This window comes from Podarcis gaigeae (genome assembly GCF_964106915.1).
Source record: "Podarcis gaigeae genome assembly, chromosome: 13".
NCBI classification, from domain to species: Eukaryota; Metazoa; Chordata; class Lepidosauria; order Squamata; family Lacertidae; genus Podarcis; species Podarcis gaigeae.
Genome location: NC_139689.1, coordinates 31168695 through 31185693, shown reverse-complemented (window position 1 = coordinate 31185693; position 16999 = coordinate 31168695). Strand labels below are relative to the sequence as shown.

The window sequence follows — 16999 nt, the reverse complement described above, 5'->3', positions numbered from 1 at the left end:
AAAGACCCTGACGTTGGGAAAGATGGAGGGCACAAGGAGAAGGGGGCGACAGAGGACGAGATGGTTGGATAGTGTTCTCGAAGCTACCAGCATGAGTCTGACCAAACTGCGGGAGGAAATGGAAGACAGGAGTGCCTGGTGTGCTCTGGTCCATGGGGTCACGAAGAGTCACACACAACTAAATGCCTAAACAACAACAACAACAAACCTCCACTGCCTTGCCACACAAAATAATTACAGAGGAAGCTCTTCTCTAAGCCGTGAGACGGTAAAGGGTTGCAGATCTTGGATAATAGGTCTTTAAAAAAAGAAAAAGAACCAACACGCTCAGAAGACAGTCATAAAAGAACTGGGAGGTATTTTATTAAAATCCAGCTAAAATTATAACAAATCTGTACAATGCAAGGAAAAACAAAACAAATTAAATTAACTGACAACAACATTACAAAGGCAACTCTGTGAGGTTTAAGAAGGCACAACTTGACAAGCCAATTTGAACGTACCTATCGCTCTGTTTTAGAACCATGTCAGAAGGGAGCCAGTGCCTGCTGAGGTCTAGCACACCATCTGAACAGTCAGTACCAGGCAAAAACAGAGCAATGCATGCTGGGAGCCTGGTTCTTAAGAGAGCCAATGTTCTGTGAGGAAAGGGTCAATGGCTTAAATTTGGTCCTGTTGGGAAATCAGTGGCACTAAAAATACCCAGCTGGATAGATCACTACTGTGTGTGTGTCTCTGTGTGTGTTTGCCTGAATAGCCAAAGTCACTGGCTCCCAGCATATCTGAGGCCACACTGGCAGAGCCCAGGGTGAAATCAGAAGCAGACGCTGTGCTGCTCACCTCTCCCACTTTTGCATGGAGGTTTGTTACGAAGCAGGGCTCTCCTAAAGCGAAGTACCATGGGGGAAAAACACAGCACCTTGGATTGGCTCAGAGGCACCCCATGCTCAGCCAATTGCTTTTGGGGTGGACTGGAAATTTCTATGCAGGAGGTACTGGGAGGTAGAAGACCCCCAGCCTTGGAAGAATCTTAAACAAGGGCCAGGAGGGTGAGGTTCCCAAGGCAGGGATCTTGTTGGAACACCATCAGGGGCGCATCTGCCGGTTCCAGACAGCCCACTTCAACCCTGGTGGGCGCAAGGAATCAGAACACGCACCCCTCACCTACAGAGGAATGCAGGGACCACACCGCTCATTCGAGCCCCTCTGTCTCTGTGAACAAAGAACACAGTGCGTTAAAGGAGTCCGTCCTCGGCCTTCGCAGGTGCAGGAATACTTGCCAAAATGCTGCTTGCACTCTCCAGCGAAGTCATGCCACGATGCGCGTGCTCACTGCTGCCCCCTCCAGGATCCATGCAGCATGCACAAGAGTCCACCCGCCAGCTCCGGAACTTGGACGCAAGAGGAAGGGGCAGGGCATGCAGGAGAATCGGCGCCAACCCACTGGGGAGCCACAACAGCTCTCTCCTTTCCTATCCTTCTAACGCTCTTTGCAATGCCTTCTGGGAGCTGCCTGAGCTCTAGAGCCAAGCTTAGCGTTGTCGGCAGGCGAACAGCTGGACAGACACACATGGATGGGAGCAGAGGCGGCACATTGGAGACACAGAGAGGAGGGGGGGCGCAATGCCAAACAGGAAAGGGTGTGAAGGAATCCAGGAGGGAGGGTAGGAGTGTGGACACAGGACCAAGCCACACAGTAGGGAGAAAGCTCCGGCCTTTCAACGTTGCTATTAATAACCTTGGTCGGCCTTGTCGCCTTTCGATTTTGGCTCCTGCCACCACTGGGACAAAAACCCTTCTTCGTAGTCACCCATGCCCTCGAACTCGGCATCCGATGGCAGAGCCGGATCCTTCGCTCTCTCTTCACCATCGCTCACCTCAGCCTGAGGGAGGAAAGGAGAAGATGTCACACAAAGCATAACAGCTTGAGAGGGCAGAGTGTGTGCTGCTTCCACAGAATGAGGAAACTGGGCATAGACTCCCGTATCAAAAGATTACCAAGTTTCCAGTCCATATGACTGTCAAAAAGTCTTCAAATCACACGGATAATGCCTGATGTAATCTCAGAAGCTGTGGCAAGCTAGAGGTCAATTGGAACCGAGCTGACTCCTCCTAGTACAGTTGTACCTTGGATCCCAAACGCCTTGCGAGTTGAACGTTTTGGCTCCTGAACGCCGAAAACCCGGAAGTGAATGTTCCGGTTTGCGAACGTTCTTTGGAACCCGAACGTCTGACGGGGCTTCCGATTGGCTGCAAGAGCTTCCTGCAGCCAATCAGAAGCCGTACGTTTGTTTCCAAACGTTTTGGAAGTCGAATGGACTTTGGGAGCGGATTCCATTCGACTTCCGAGGTACCACTGTATAGACGAGCGGTGTGATATTTTTATAGCAAAACATTATCAATGAATCAAGGTTGCCAACCTTTTTCTTTCTTTTTTTTGGAAAGAAAGGTAGCATCGTACCAAGCTATAATCAATTAGAAAACAAAACGATGTTCCTAGCATTTCCTGTATGTAAAGTAAGAACTCCATAAATCACCTAAGATCGTTTACAGATGTTTGTGAGATGAGCAAGACACAAAGGAACTCAAAGGAGTCGGCTTTTCTGGATGCCCGGGCAGTGAAATCATGACTGCGTCTGTATCCTTTATGGTAATAGTGAACTCATTCTCCAAGTGCTGATACTCAGGTGGCCAAAACAGCACCATCAAGCCTCAAGAGAGATATCAGCCGCCTTTGGAAAACCCCAATTAGAAAAAACATGGAGAATTTGTGTGTGAGAGAGAAGAAGAGAAGGAGGAGAAAGGGAATAACTTAGAAAAGGCATGGCTATCTTCCTGAATGGTACTTCAGACTATGACATTCTGTTTTATATGTATATTCCCACGTGTAAATAATATACAACACCTTGGTAGATCTGATGGGACTATTGCCACAGTAAATCTGCACACTTTGCTGGTGCTGCAGGACTTGTTTTTGCTATGCCTTCTCCCGTTTAGGAATAAGGTAACTGAATGCCTGCTTCTATTTCACGTTTTATCGTGCTGGGCTAGATTCTGCATGATTTCAAACCATATTTAATTTTATTTTTTGATAGACCACCTGAATGAAGCTCATGGACCCCTAGTGGTCTGCGAACCGTAGCTCGGGAATGCCTGGCCTATCACCTTCCTATCCCCACTGCTCTTCCTGTGGTGTAGTTTAGGTCAGTTGATCGGCGGTTCCTGCAGCTCCTTTTTGACCCAGCCTTTACCTGCCTCTCACCTCTGACAGGTAGGCATGGCTTGGTCAAAATAGCCTGGTGGGTAAAATGGGGAGGCCCTGAGGTTACCCATCCCTGGGTTCGCATTAGACAGAGACCGTGTGTGTGTGTGTGTGTGTGTGTGTGTGTGTCTGTGTTTCTGGCCCCAAGCTACCCAGGAAGCCAGGATATGAGCTTTGGCCTCTCTCATGAACCATTCTGGCAGCTGCCATGTCATCCTGCCTCTGGCCTCGTGGCCTCTCACCTCATCGTCTGGCTGGAGATACTGCCTGGCAAACTCCAAGAGCTTCTTCTGAGCAGATGTCTGGTTGTGGTAGCGCAAAGCCTCCTGTGAATGAGACAGAAGTCAGTCGTTGGAGGACAGTAGGGTAGGAAGGGAGGCCCACCAAGGAGATAAGCTCCATAGGCAGAGCACGAGACTCAGGGCTGTGGGTTCGAGTCTGACTCTGGGAAAAAGATTCTTGTGCTGGAAGGGGTTCCCTTCCAACTCTGCAATTCTAAGTATGAAAACACTTTCCCAGCCGCTCTGTTAATTCAGCTCTGGGCACTGCACATCTGAGCACAGAAGCCCGGATCTCAGCTTTCATTTTAAAAGGAAGGAAGCTTCAAGACCGAATGACTTGAAAGTCTGGAGCCAACAGCTGCTGAAATCTCCAAAGGTGCTTCCGAGGTTTCCAGTGGTCATGGGGCTGATCTTTGGCCCTCCTTGTGACAAGAGGAAGCAGGGGGGGAAGGCAGAATGTGCGTAAGAATGCACAATGAGTTGCTCTGCACAATAGGTTGCACAATTTCTAATTTAATATGGAATCATAATTTTATTATTTATACCCCGCCCATCTGGCTGGGTTGCCACTCTGTATTTTTAACGCCAAGGGACAGCGTTCTCTGGGATGTCGGAAACTTAATGTACTGTATTTTTCGCTCCATAAGACGCACTTTCCCCCTCCTAAAAAGTAAGGGGAAATGTGTGTGCGTCTTATGGAGCGAATGCAGGCGGGAAACTCTGCTCAGCGCTCCCTTTAAAGAGCTGCATGGAGTGTGTGTGCAGCTCTTAGGGGCTTTCCCCCGAAGAGGGAGAAGGGCAGTCCGTCAGTCCCTTCTTGGGGAAAAGCCCCCAAGAGCCACACACACGCTCCACGTGGCTCTTTAAAGGGAGTGTGGCTCTTGGGGGAGCCTTCTGCCTTAGCTGCACGCAGCCCCTTCTAGGCAGGGGAAGCCTTCATCCTGCTGCGTATGGCTATGCCATAAGCCAGGACAGCAAGAGGCTATCCCAGAAGCCAGGTCCCTCTTGCTGTTCTGGCTTCTGAGATTCAGAATATATTTTTTTTCTTGTTTTCCTCCTCCAAAAACTAGGTGCGTCTTGTGGTCTGGTGCGTCTTATAGAGCGAAAAATACGGTACATTTGGTTTTGCTGCAATAGGCTACTCCTTAAGCCAGCCCCCTAGTCACGCCCTTACCGGCCGTGGGTTGAAGTCGCCTTCCTCCAGGTGCCAGCGCTCCCGATAGAAGCGGTAATAGACCAGATTCTGCTGCATGACCTCATCCCCAGGGTCAAAGAGCATATAGCTGGCCACACTCTGCACGGCATTCTTTATATCATTCACTGTGCAGAGACAAGAGAGAGAGAGAGAGAGAGAGAGAGAGAGAGACCAAATTAGTGGGAGAAGCACTTCATTCACCCATTGTCTGTTGGCGAGAGCATGAACGCAGCTCCCACCTTCATATCAAAGATGACTGGTGGGCAGCATTTGGTGATTTTGCTATTTTATATTGTTTCGATTGGTTTGTGGTTTTTTGCAGAAATGTGCTGGTCACGTCTTTGGGGGGCTTTGGCCCAAAACACAGTTTATAAATAAGTCATAATGTAACATACACAACATTTGGGAGCGAGGTAAAGGGGTAAGGGAGAAGAGAAAGACAGGGATAAAAATGTCCTCTAGGTAGGCCAGCTGGCATGTTGTGAGCCAGATCTAGCCCCCAAAGTAATTTTAGCCCCAGCTGGCCCTACCGATAGGTTACTCTGGGTGTTCTAATCCCACCTCTGCCCCCGGCAACGTCTCAGTCTATGACGTCACCTAGATGCAACTGTGGATATATCTACAACATATGTTTAAAGCACTATTATACCACTTTAACAGCCAAAGCATTCTGGGAACTGGAGTTTGTTAATGGTGCTGAGAGCTGAGAGGAGAACCTACAGTGGTACCTCAGGTTACATACGCTTCAGGTTACAGACTCTGTTAACCCAGAAATAGTGCTTCAGGTTAAGAACTTTGCTTCAGGATGAGAACAGAAATCATGCTCTGGTGGTGCGGCAGCAGCAGGAGGCCCCATTAGCTAAAGTGGTGCTTCAGGTTAAGAACAGTTTCAGGTTAAGAACGGACCTCCGGAACGAATTAAGTACTTAACCTGAGGTACCACTGTATTTGTATCGCAGAACTACACTTCCCAGAGTTTCATGGATACAGGGATCGACCGTCAAACCACTCTGGGAATTGCAAAAACATCAGAGAGATTGGGATGCCACAATGAGTGGAGAAATAGGAAACTCTAATTCTCTTAAGATGTTAGGAATCTGATAAACCTGGTGGACTATTTTTATCTTCTGTTACGCTGGTGGCATTCTGCAGCTTGGGTGATTTTTCGTTTTTCCTTTAATTTTTTTTTTTTTTAATAAAAAAATTATACTGCTTGATTCCAGTAAAGCCTCTAAGCAGCTTACAGGAAAGATTACAATAATAAAAAGCCAGTTAATGCGGCAGAAGAAATTCTCATATACGCATTTAACGTGGGTGAAAATATTTTCTTGATTGTTTCTTGTTGTTTTTGTTTTGGTGGAAAAATCACTTAAAAAAATAAAAGCCAGGTTTTAAATATATATATATATATTTAAAAATACATTTAAAGATAAACTTAATTAACAGTAAAAAAAAAAAAATGAAACACACATGTCAACATCTAAGGTACAGTGAAGGTGTCAAGTGGCAGGGAGTTCCAAAGTGTAGATGCTGCCACACTGAAAAGATTGATTACTTACCAGTGCAGAATGAGCATTTGGTACAGTGCCAGTTCCGCAGATTGAAATGGAGTGTGTGGGGCACAGGACAAGAAACCTCTGTCCTGGGATAGGGGCGAGGAGAAGAGGGAATGCTGGCCAGATCCTAAACTAGCAAATTCCACAACAATCTGCTAGTTACCCAACCAACCCTCCCCGAAGCAACATTCCTCCCCACCCTGAGGACTCACACTTGTAGTACGCAAACTGAAGGTAGTGATACATCGTGGCCACAAACTTCTCCACAAAGTAGCCGCCTACATTTGGGATCAAGTCGGTTTCGCAGTCTACTTTGCACTGCAGGACATCAACAAAGTGATCTGGAGGGTGGGTGGGTAGAGGAAGGAAGGAATCCACAAGGTTAAACATTTATATCAACTGATGGTTGCCAGGTAGCTAGAAAGCTTCAGAGATTTTATCACCCTTTGTAACCATTTATGGAATTGTCTTCTGCAGCTAACTTTTAATTTGCTCAACAGGCAAATGTATGCAGCTGCCTCCCCACTTTTCTGGAAGCTAACTTCCCCATACCTAACCCCACAGTTTCTACTTTCCTTGGATATGTCTGGGTTTGGCTCCCATTTAGCTCTCTCAAAGGACTGAGCCAAGTTGAGACCTTGGACCAAGTCATAGTTTACCATGACAAGAATGAATGATCACACATAAGTTTGTGGATGCCTGTAAAAGGACCCCTGGATGGTTAAGTCCAGCCAAAGGTGACTATGGGGTTGCGGCACTCATCTCGCTTTCAGGCCGAGGGAGCCGGCATTTGTGCACAGAGCTTTCCGGGTCATGTGGCCAGCATGACTAAACAGCTTCTGGTGCAACAGAACACCATGACGGAAACCAGAGCGCACGGAAACGCCGTTTACCTTCCCGCCACAGCGATACCTATTTATCTACTTGCACTGGTGTGCTTTCGAATGGCTAGGTTGGCAGGAGCTGGGACAGAGCAATGGGAGCTCATCCCATCACGGGGATACGAACCGCCGACCTTCCAATCAGCAAGCTCAAGAGGCTCAGTGGTTTAGACCACAGCACCACACTGGATGCCACCAGAAACAGCCACCAGGCTAATGAGAGCTCGGAATAGAACAAGGACAGACTGCAATGCCTACCTGAATAATGGCTGACCTTCCCTCAGTGGCCTTCCTTTGTTGTGATGGCAGCCGTCACTGCCCTTACCTTTAATGGCTGCCCCTTCCCCAGTGCCCTCACCTGCAATGGCGGGGTAGAAATCCTTAAATTCACGGAGTTCGTAGCTGCCTTCACAGCCAGTCAAGCAGTTCTCATAGGCCTTGTAGTACTGAGACAGGGCGTGCTCCATGTCGGCAATGCTGCTCCGGAAATCTCCAGCGTTGTAAAGTTTCACGGCTCGCACAAAAACAGTCTGAAAACAGGGAGGAGGGAGACTGGCAGGTCAGGTTGAACAAAGAAGCCCACAGACCTGGAACTTAACAAGGAATGGCCATAAAAGGGTGAATCCCCATTGAGCCTTCTTTTTCTTTTCTTAATATAAAATATTTTTAGGCTGTCATTTTTTAAGTCCAAAGGCCTTCCAAGGCCTGCACAAGATAAAAACATACATATATATTTTTATTATTTATTCCTTCACAAAGCATTTTCTGTGAGGCGTTTTGAAGGGATCAGCAGCATACAGAACACAGCAAATAGATAAACCAGTGGCAAACAAGAAAACAGCCAGCCAGCCCCCAATTACTGAAATTCCGTAACAAAACTAAAACCAACAACGGCCCAATAATGTAGCCTGTTTTAAAAATGCTGAGTTGGTAGTCCGTTTGTTTCTGGGCCCATTCAATGTGCTCCCAGTAGTATTTTAGAGCCCTAAATGGCGTAGACCCCAAATATCTGAATACCTTCTTCCTCACAAAGCCTCTCAGGTGTTAAGATCGACAGAGGAGGCTCTCTTGGTAGTTGGGGGGTTGGCAACCCTGAGCCTCCTTTAAACATTTTTGCCTCCAAAATGGAGGAAATAACATGCAGAGAGGGTTCATGGTGCCTTCTAGATCCCGGATGTTTAATGGATTCTAACTTCTCAGAGTTAGTTTTCTGGGTTCCTCAAAAAGTAACATGACATTTAAGCACCTTATGTAGTGCGTTCCCCAAATTCCCCTTATTAACGCGAGCTTACTTGGTCTGTGGTTACTTTTCAGAGTTTTCGAAAAAGACAGATTCTAGCCAATGTAAGGACAGATACATAGATAAGAACTTGACTTTGTATGCAACACAGTTTTTGACCAAACTGAATAAATGCACCCAAGTCCACTATCATATTAAGCTGGGAGAGGAATCCATTTATTGAATGAACCGTCATTCTCCAATATAAAATTGCCTTCCTGTACTTCTGCCACTTGTGGGCGGAGGGAAAACATTCTCTTAGTTCTCTACACATCCAACTCTATCCAGCTCCCTATTTTGTTCATTTTCCAGCCAGGTAAGCACTACAGATTGGTTCAGCCTTCTTTTTGGCCCACAGAGACTTGCAGAAACCAGCAGGCCCACCCTCCACAACAATGGACACCTTTCGCCTGCCACAAAAACACTTGATTCTTTGCCCCTGTGTACACCCAAGCCCTTGAAGGCAGGGATAGGGAACCAGAGGCCTTCTGGATGTTGTTGGGACTCCAATTCCCATCAGCCCCAGCCAGCGTGCCCAATGGCCAGGGATGATGGGAGCTGGAGTCCAGGAGACTTTTGGAGCTCTCCTATAAGGCTTCCGACTGTGGTCCCGCTCCAGGAAATAAGCTCCCCCTTTCCCCAGCCACCCCCGAAAACCTCCCTTGCTCCATTCACCTCATAGGGCTGTGCTTCCAAGTCTATGAGGTACTCGTCCACATCAACCATAGTTTTGTAATAGTTCATGTACTTTTGGGTCATCTCGTGCTTGGGGTTCTTCTGCAGGAAAGTATGCGCGGCCGACACGGCTTTTTCAATCTTATTTGCCTAGGGAAAACAAGGGAAAGTAGTTCAAGCAGAGGGTTTCATGCTTTCCAGACCCAGGGCCCTAACCTGTGGTGGGTCCACTTCCAACTTTATTTTACCATATATGGCAATGCTGCTGTTTAATTTGGCTATTTCTGCATATTCCATGACCTTGTACTGCCACTCTTCTACCGTTGGCAATTGTTGTTGCTTCCAATTCGACAACAGGGCGATGAAACATTCCAAAAAGAATGGGAAAAATTTATGTTATACATAGGATAAGGTGAAATAGTGAAATTAGTCGAATGGAAATAAATCTCATAATGGGAAATTAAAAGAAACTTCATTGGATGTTAAATGACAATATGAATTAAAATGTAAAATACAATCAAGGTAACTAATTGTATCTGTAAATGAATATAGACAAACAACAAGACGTGTATATACAGAAAGATTTGTTTGTATATAGACACTGTACGGATAAAGTTGAAAGAAGAAGAACAACAATACACAAAATTGATAAAGACAATGCGAAAAACTTAAGAGACGACATAAAAAAGCCAGAAGAAGGAAGGAGGGAAGTCAACTCTTAGGAGTAAATGTAAAGTAAGGTGCATATGTATAATATGTAATCATAAAATCAATAAAGATTATCTTAAAAAATAAAATGCTGCTGTTGCAATCAGGATTAGATCAGGTCGTCATTCAGCGAGAAGACATATGGTTTAAGGACCCCCAGATGTTATTGGACTCCAACTCCCATCAGCCCCTGCTGGCATGACCTATGCAAAGACAATTGCGGTTCTTAAGACTAGGGACTGGAACAAAGTTTTGAAAATTTTCACTAAATATTACGCAGTTTGCACCTTCTTTGAAACAAATGCAGACTGTAAGGGATTATGTGTGCATTTTTGGGATTGCATTGCCCCAGATCCTTAATTTTCTGAAATTTACCTAAATGTTTTTGAAACAATTGGTCCCGTTTCTATTTTTTCCATACAAAATATTGTTGCTAGCTTCAGAACACAACTAATCTCCATTCCTTTCTGAAGGGGAGGTCGGGCTGTTGTTGGTCTAGAAGCAAATAGAATCGAACAGAATCTGCTCTGGAAGTCCATTTGACTTCTGAAAACGTTCAGAAACCAAAGTGCAGCTTCTGATTGGCTGCGCAGCCAACAGGAAGCCACGGAAGTCCCGCCAGACGTTTGGCTTCCAAAAGAACGTCCAAAAACCGGAACACTCACTTCCGGGTTTGCGGCATTCGGGAGCCAGAACATTCGACTCCCAAGGTGTTTGGGAGATGAGGTACACCTGCACCAAGCAATGGCTTGGTTTGCATCTTACAGCCTAGAAATGGGCTCTTTTCTTCTTGGGCAGGGGAAGAGGAAAAAAAGAAAGAAAGAATGTTATGCTCTTCATGAAATACTAATGGAGTGTGATCACATAGCAGAGCCATTATCTGGAACGAGTGTCCCCTCTGAGATCATGCAGGCGAATAAAAGGACGGTGAAACCTGAGACACAACATAAAAAAATAAGTTGCAGAAAAAGAGATAATGGCTTGCATACCTATGTGCTCAGAGGAAAGCAATCCCTACAATCTGGGAGTTTTAAAAAGCAGACTTCCATACCCATTAAACTAAAAGCCCCTGAGTCAGCAGCACAGAACTGCCAGGCTGCCATCCAGTGCCAACACTTGAAGTTAAAAAACACATTTGCCACCAACAGTTGCATTCTCTCTCTCTCTCTCTCTCTCTCTCTCTCTCTCTCTCTCTCTCATCTGAAAAGTTCCACTAACTCCCATTCATGCCTGCTGTTCTCATCATGGTGTCAAATGCCAGGATGGTGACGTGGGAAGGAAGGCTCACCACTCTGAGCATCTCATCTGTTCCAGACGGAAGAAAGGAGCTACTGTATTCAGGGTGCAGAAAAGCACAGGGACAACCTACTATCTCTGCTGGTTTTCTTGAATTCTCCTCCAGGCCATTTGGTGGCACCAGGAAGAGACATGCAGATTTTCAAAACCTTTTTCTTTTCTTTTGCCCTCACCTGTCTAAAACAGCCCTCTCTTTAGCCAATTCTGCCTTCGCATATTTTTTTTAAATGTATCTCTGCAAATTTTCCGGTGCAAGTTTTTTGTTGGTAATTTTTTTTTTTTTTTTAGAGGAAGTTCTAATGAGGTCTGGAAACTGGCTATTTTTTTTAAAAAAGTAAAGTATTAAAAACCTAAGTTCTTTCCAATAGTAGTAAACCTGACTTTACAAAGGCCATATACGACCTGGTTTTAAAAAGTCCCATTTGCACCTGCATGGACTTCTTGACAATACAGTGGTACCTCGGGTTACATACGCTTCAGGTTACAGACTCCACTAACCCAGAAATAGTGCTTCAGGTTAAGAACTTTGCTTCAGGATGAGAACAGAAATCGTGCTCTGGCGGCACGGCGGCAGCAGGAGGCCCCATAGGCTAAAGTGGTGTTTCAGGTTAAGAACAGTTTCAGGTTAAGAATGGACCTCCGGAACGAATTAAGTACTTAACCCGAGGTACCACTGTACAGCCGTACCTTGGTTTTCAAACAGCTTAGTTCTCGAATGTTTTGGCTCCTGAACGCTGCAAACCCAGAAGTGACTGTTACAGTTCACAAACTAATTTTGGAAGCCGAATGTCCTACGGGGCTTCCGATTGGCTGCGGGAGCTTCCTGCAGCCAATCAGAAGCAGCGCTTTGGTTTCCGAACGTTCTGGAAGTTGAACGGACTTCTGGAACGGATTCTGTTTGACTTCCAAGGTATGACTGTACTGGCAATGAGGCCGGGAATACAATGGAGAAGGGCCCACCCATGGGACCATGCCCTTCCAACAGACCTCTTTCAACGTTTTCTCTCCATGGGGCGTCTGAATACACTTTGCGGGTGGACAGCAGAAGGGGCTTAATTTGAATCAGAAGGGTCATGGGTGAAAGGCAGAGCATTAGCTATGCATGTAGGAGGTCCCACCTCGAGATGCCAGAAACGGAACCCAGGACCTTCTGCATGCAAATCTCTATCCCTGAGCTACAGTCCTTCCCAAAGGTCAGCAGCAAAAAGGCGAGAGCAGTGCTAGAAACTCAGATATATAAGCTAATGGCCAAATGGCACCTTAAACCGAGGTTGCGTTCCTTCGGTTCTTTCGAAGGAATTGAAAAGACTGTTTATGTACACTACTAGAGCTGCAAGGGTGCTGCTTGCCTACAGTTGTAAAGATTACGAGATGCCTACGAAGGTGGACCGGCAGATGAAATTAATGGACTATGAAGAGATGGCAAGACTGAAAGGGAAAATCAGAAATCAGGAGGATCGAAACTTCAACAGAGAATGGGACAAATATAGATTGTATTTAAAAGAACACTGTAAACACTTTAACTCTTTGGCAGGCTTTAAATAACGCTTTCAGTGTTACAAAGACTATGGGGGAATGTAATTTGGATGAATTTATAATATGCAGTTGACAAAGGTATTAAAAGAACCCACGGAATGGAGGGGGGAAGTCCTAAGATTCGGAAGAATCTTGTTCTAATTTTAATATCCGCAAGAATTTCAGTTGTGTGAATGAACTTGTAAAACCAAATAAAAATTATTTAAAAAATAATTAAACCTAAGTTGCGGTCGCCACAGCAAAATGCCTAGGCACCTTTTTTGCATTGTGATGATGATAATGATGATTTTCTATACCACTTTATATAAAAAATATAGTCTGGCCCCCCCACAAGGTCTGAAGGAGAGTGTATCGGCCCCCTGCTGAAAAAGTTTACCGACCCTTGCTCTAGATCATGTGATGTACATTGCAGAGCACACCTCCAGGCCCAAAAGTACACCAAAATCTGGCATCTTCCCAAAAGCCTAGCCGCTTTCCCAGCATCACTTTGGTACACAGACAAAGGGTTAAACAGCCTGGAAACTCCACCAAGAGACAGCCAAGGAACAAGAAGTCCAGGGAAGATCAGAAGTGAATCTGATCATCTCTCCGCAACTGTGTCCACCTCTTCCAGGAGTCTGAAAGCTGTGGGACGTGGCATCTGAAATGCCTCTGGTCCAGGAAAGCCAGGGGAGGCTACCTCATTGGTGAAGGAGATTTGCGGGGTGGGGGGAGAAAGAGAAGGGGAGGAGAGACCAGAAGCTGCTGGCAAAAGGCACTGCTTTGCTCATCTACTGCTCCTCCTGGAGGCCCAGATTTAAAGAGCCAGGCTGTCTGGATTAAGCTACTTAAAAGGGAAAGGGTCCTGGGAGTGCGGGGAGAAGGAAAAAGAGGCAAAGAAAAGGAGGAAGTGAACGGTTCCTCACTGGCAATGTAGCACCTTTCGGGTTTGGAAAGGCAGGGATGGGGAATAAGATGCACACAGCACACTGTTCAACAGTTCACAAAAATCCCAGCACAGAAAGCACGTACGAATGGGCACAAACTCCTCATCTGCAGATTGTCACGTCAGAGGCTGTTGCGAAGCCTCCCAAATGGAAGGCTGTCAGAGGAAGTGACTGTTTCACGCTAATACCAAGTGACGTGGGCTTTGAACAGGATACGTACGAAACTTGAATGAAGGATCACTCGGGAGTGCTGAGAGCAGTGGGGCTTGTTGGGGGTGGGGGGCTTGCTTGAGGCAGGTCTGTCTCCCGCTCTTGACTTGCTCAAAGGGCCCCAAGCAAAGGAATGTCTTCAGAGGGAAACAGCACACATCTGGAACTTCCATATTAGAAATACTGTACAGCGGTACCTTGGTTCTCAAACTTAATCTGTTCCAGGAGTCTGTTCGACTCCTGAAACAGTTCGAAAACCAAGGCGCGGCTTCCGATTGGCTGCAGGAGCTTCCTGCACTCAAGCAGAAGCCGCGTTGGAGGTTTGGCTTCCAAAAAGTTTCATAAACCAGAACACCTACTTCTGGGTTTGCAGCGTCCAGGAGCCGATTTGTTCAACCACTAAGCCGTTCGGGAACCAAGGTACCACTGTTCTGTGAGCCTGTACTGTTACATTGTAACACATAATGATCATTCATTAGGCAGTGTGTGCACACGTGTTGAGGAATCATAGCCTGCGGAGACCATGAAGTGTGGTGCTCTGGGAGGGGAATCTACATGAAACAAATCACACAAGTGAGTTTTTCATTCAGTAGACAGTAACTGGCTATAGTTCCTTGACACAGTAACCTTTCCACATGCAGGATTTAGTATCTTTGCAGAGCAGAAAGTACCTTCCCTGAAAGCTGGATAGCTCAGTTGGTTGGAGCGTGTGAAGGAAGGCCATAATATGAGAAGCAACCCATAGATAAGGTCCCCTGATGTGCATTGAAGGGGCCAGCAGAAGTAACACGCCTTGGATGTTTTCTACTGGTCACTCTGAACCCCAGATCCGAAGAAGCTATGGAAACATTAGCTGAGAAAGAGGCTCCGGTGCAAACCTGGAGGCCGAACAGGAGCTTATTTTGCTCTTAGAAATATTGAAGGGGTTGTGGGAACACAAGAGTACTGAGAAGGCCCTTTGATCCTCTGTGGTGGCATCTTTTAATGAAATGCATTGTCTCCAGAGGAAGAGATGTGAAAACCCACATCTGGAAAGAACTCCCTTTGTCTAGAAACTTTTTCTGCCGAATATCGGATGGTTGGGAACTCTCTGTAGCCAACAGGGAAAGAAAGGTGCATTGTTTCATCTCAGGACTATTCCAATCAGTTCTTATTTCCTATATTTCAGGGGTAAGATCTGCCCACTGAAAACAGATGTGCTGCCTCTGCTTTTACTAAAACACATCAGACAGTCAACCACCTCTGGGGACCATCAATACTTCTTACAATGCTTACAACAGGGGTCAGCAAATTTGTTCAGCAGGGTGCCGGTCCATTGTCCCTCAAATCTTTTGGGGGGGCCAGACTATATTTTTTTTGGGGGGGGGGATAAATTCCTATGCCCTACAAATAACCCAGAGATGCATCTTAAATAAAAGGACACATTCTACTCATGTAAAAACACGCTGATTCCTGGACAGTCCATGGGCCGGATTTAGAAGGCGATTGGGCCGGATCTGTCCCCCGGGCCTTAGTTTGCCTACCCATGGCTTACAATATTTAGAGCATAGAATTGTAGGCCTGGAAGGGATCTTGGGGATCATCTAGTGAGTCCAACCCTCTGCAATGCAGGAATATACAGCTGTCCCATACGGGAGGATCGAACCTGAAACCATGGCTTTATCAGCCCTGTGCCCAAACCAACTGAGCTACCCAGACTGTCTACCATATGCTTTGAATATTATTTTTGTATGTCGCTTAGATGTTGTTCTGTTTAGAAGTGATTTCAATTAACTAATATTTTGATTGAAACGCAATTAATTGACATGGTTTCCAAGGAAGCCTCGAGACGTCCCCCTGCGCGCGCTCCCCATTGGCTCACCTTGAAGAGCGCGTAGTGCAGGTACTGGTAAGGGGTGCGGCGCTGGAAGTCGCGCAGCGTGTCTGCGGGGGGGTAGCTGAGCTGGAAGGCGGGCAGGCTGCGCTTGCACCTCCGCAGGCACGAGGCGCGCTGCAGGACGAGCCCGAAAAGCTCCATCTCCCGGCGCCACTCATCCGCCGCGCTCCCGGCCGGCTCTCCAAACTCCGCGCCGGGCCGTGCGCCCTCGCCGAGCGCAGCAGCAGCGCCTTTCTCGTCTTCTCCATGCGCCGGGGTGCCCTGGACGCCCTCTGCAGGCTCTCCAAAAACGGCACCCTCTCCAAACTTCTCGCTGGCGGCGCACTCCTTGTGGCAGTGCGCCTCGCTGTCCCGGAGCAGGCGATGGAGGCGCAGGCTCGCCTCCAGGTAGCGAACGCTCTCCCGCCAGTTCTCGGCCTCGTACTGCTCCAGCGCGTAAGCGTAGGCGCTCTGCAGAGGCATCAGCTCGGCTTCGGGGAAGCCGCGGAAGCTGTACTTCTCATACTGCGCGCCGCCTTCAGGCGCCGCCGTGGCCAGGAGCACGAAAGCCAGCAGGAGCCCCCGGCTTCGCCGCTCCATGCCGCCCGCGCAGCCGGCGGCTCGGTGCTCGAGAGCTGCTGCCCAGCCGCTTGGAGGCCCATCGGGAGTCTCCGGGAAGCAGGGGGAAGGAAGGAAGGCGGCGCGGGACAGCCCAGGCGGATTCCGCAGGGTCTTAGCGCGGCCCGGGATAAGTTGGGGGCTCCGCCCACCAGTTTCTTCCTCCATGAGTAGGGCTGGAGTTCTGGAAAAAGTGAGTCCGATCAACACTATATGATCCCGCGCCCTGAACTGAGGCATCCCAGAAGCTAGCGAGTTGACGTTGCTTCTTGTGGGAGAGACCCAAGGTTCTCTTCTCCAAGACCTATCTTGCTGCTGGCATCATTCATGACGGATTCCATAGATCATATTTGTACCCCAATCCATTCAGAACAATGTGTATGAATGACAAAAAAGAAATGCAATGCAAAGTTACATCACAGCCTAACACAACAAGCAAGCTAAAAACAGTCAGGGAAAAGCAGGTCAACAGCAATGTTGTCAACTCAAAGTCTAAAGGAAGAGGCCTACAAACAGATAAAGAACTATATGACTTTGAGGAGGCCTGTAGGAAGCCCTGTATAGGGAAGTTTTTAATGTTTGATATTTTATTGTGTTTTTATGTTTTACTGGAAGCTGCCCAGAGTGGCTGGGGAAAACCCAGTCAGATGGGCAACATATATTTAAACAAAATGGTAGCAGCTCTGTGAGGGGAAAAGTGCAGTTCCCAGGGTTCTTTGGG

At 47.1% G+C, this 16999-nt stretch overlaps 1 protein-coding gene across 1 annotated transcript; it reads right to left on the bottom strand.

The window, feature by feature from the left end:
• Positions 1 to 341: 341 nt before the first annotated feature.
• P3H4 (prolyl 3-hydroxylase family member 4 (inactive)) lies at positions 342 to 16755 on the bottom strand. Its single transcript, XM_083708768.1, has 8 exons — positions 15667 to 16755; positions 9130 to 9279; positions 7534 to 7705; positions 6507 to 6635; positions 4718 to 4863; positions 3505 to 3588; positions 1739 to 1883; positions 342 to 1212 (listed from the first exon to the last, which is right to left on the bottom strand). Exons 1-8 carry the CDS (start codon positions 16516 to 16518, stop codon positions 1193 to 1195), a joined length of 1698 nt encoding a protein of 565 aa, XP_083564894.1. The 5' UTR covers positions 16519 to 16755; the 3' UTR covers positions 342 to 1192.
• Between the last annotated feature and the right edge of the window lie 244 nt (positions 16756 to 16999).

Excerpts from the sequence above, each read along its gene's own strand:
- P3H4 (XM_083708768.1), bottom strand. The coding sequence starts at position 16,518 with ATGCCTCAGTTCAGGGCGCGGGATCATATAGTGTTGATCGGACTCACT. Across the intron at positions 7,706-9,129 it reads TGGAAGCACAGCCCTATGAG|ACTGTTTTTGTGCGAGCCGT; the intron begins GTGAATGGAGCA and ends CCCTGTTTTCAG. Across the intron at positions 1,213-1,738 it reads AGGCGACAAGGCCGACCAAG|AGACAGAGGGGCTCGAATGA; the intron begins GTTATTAATAGC and ends CTTTGTTCACAG.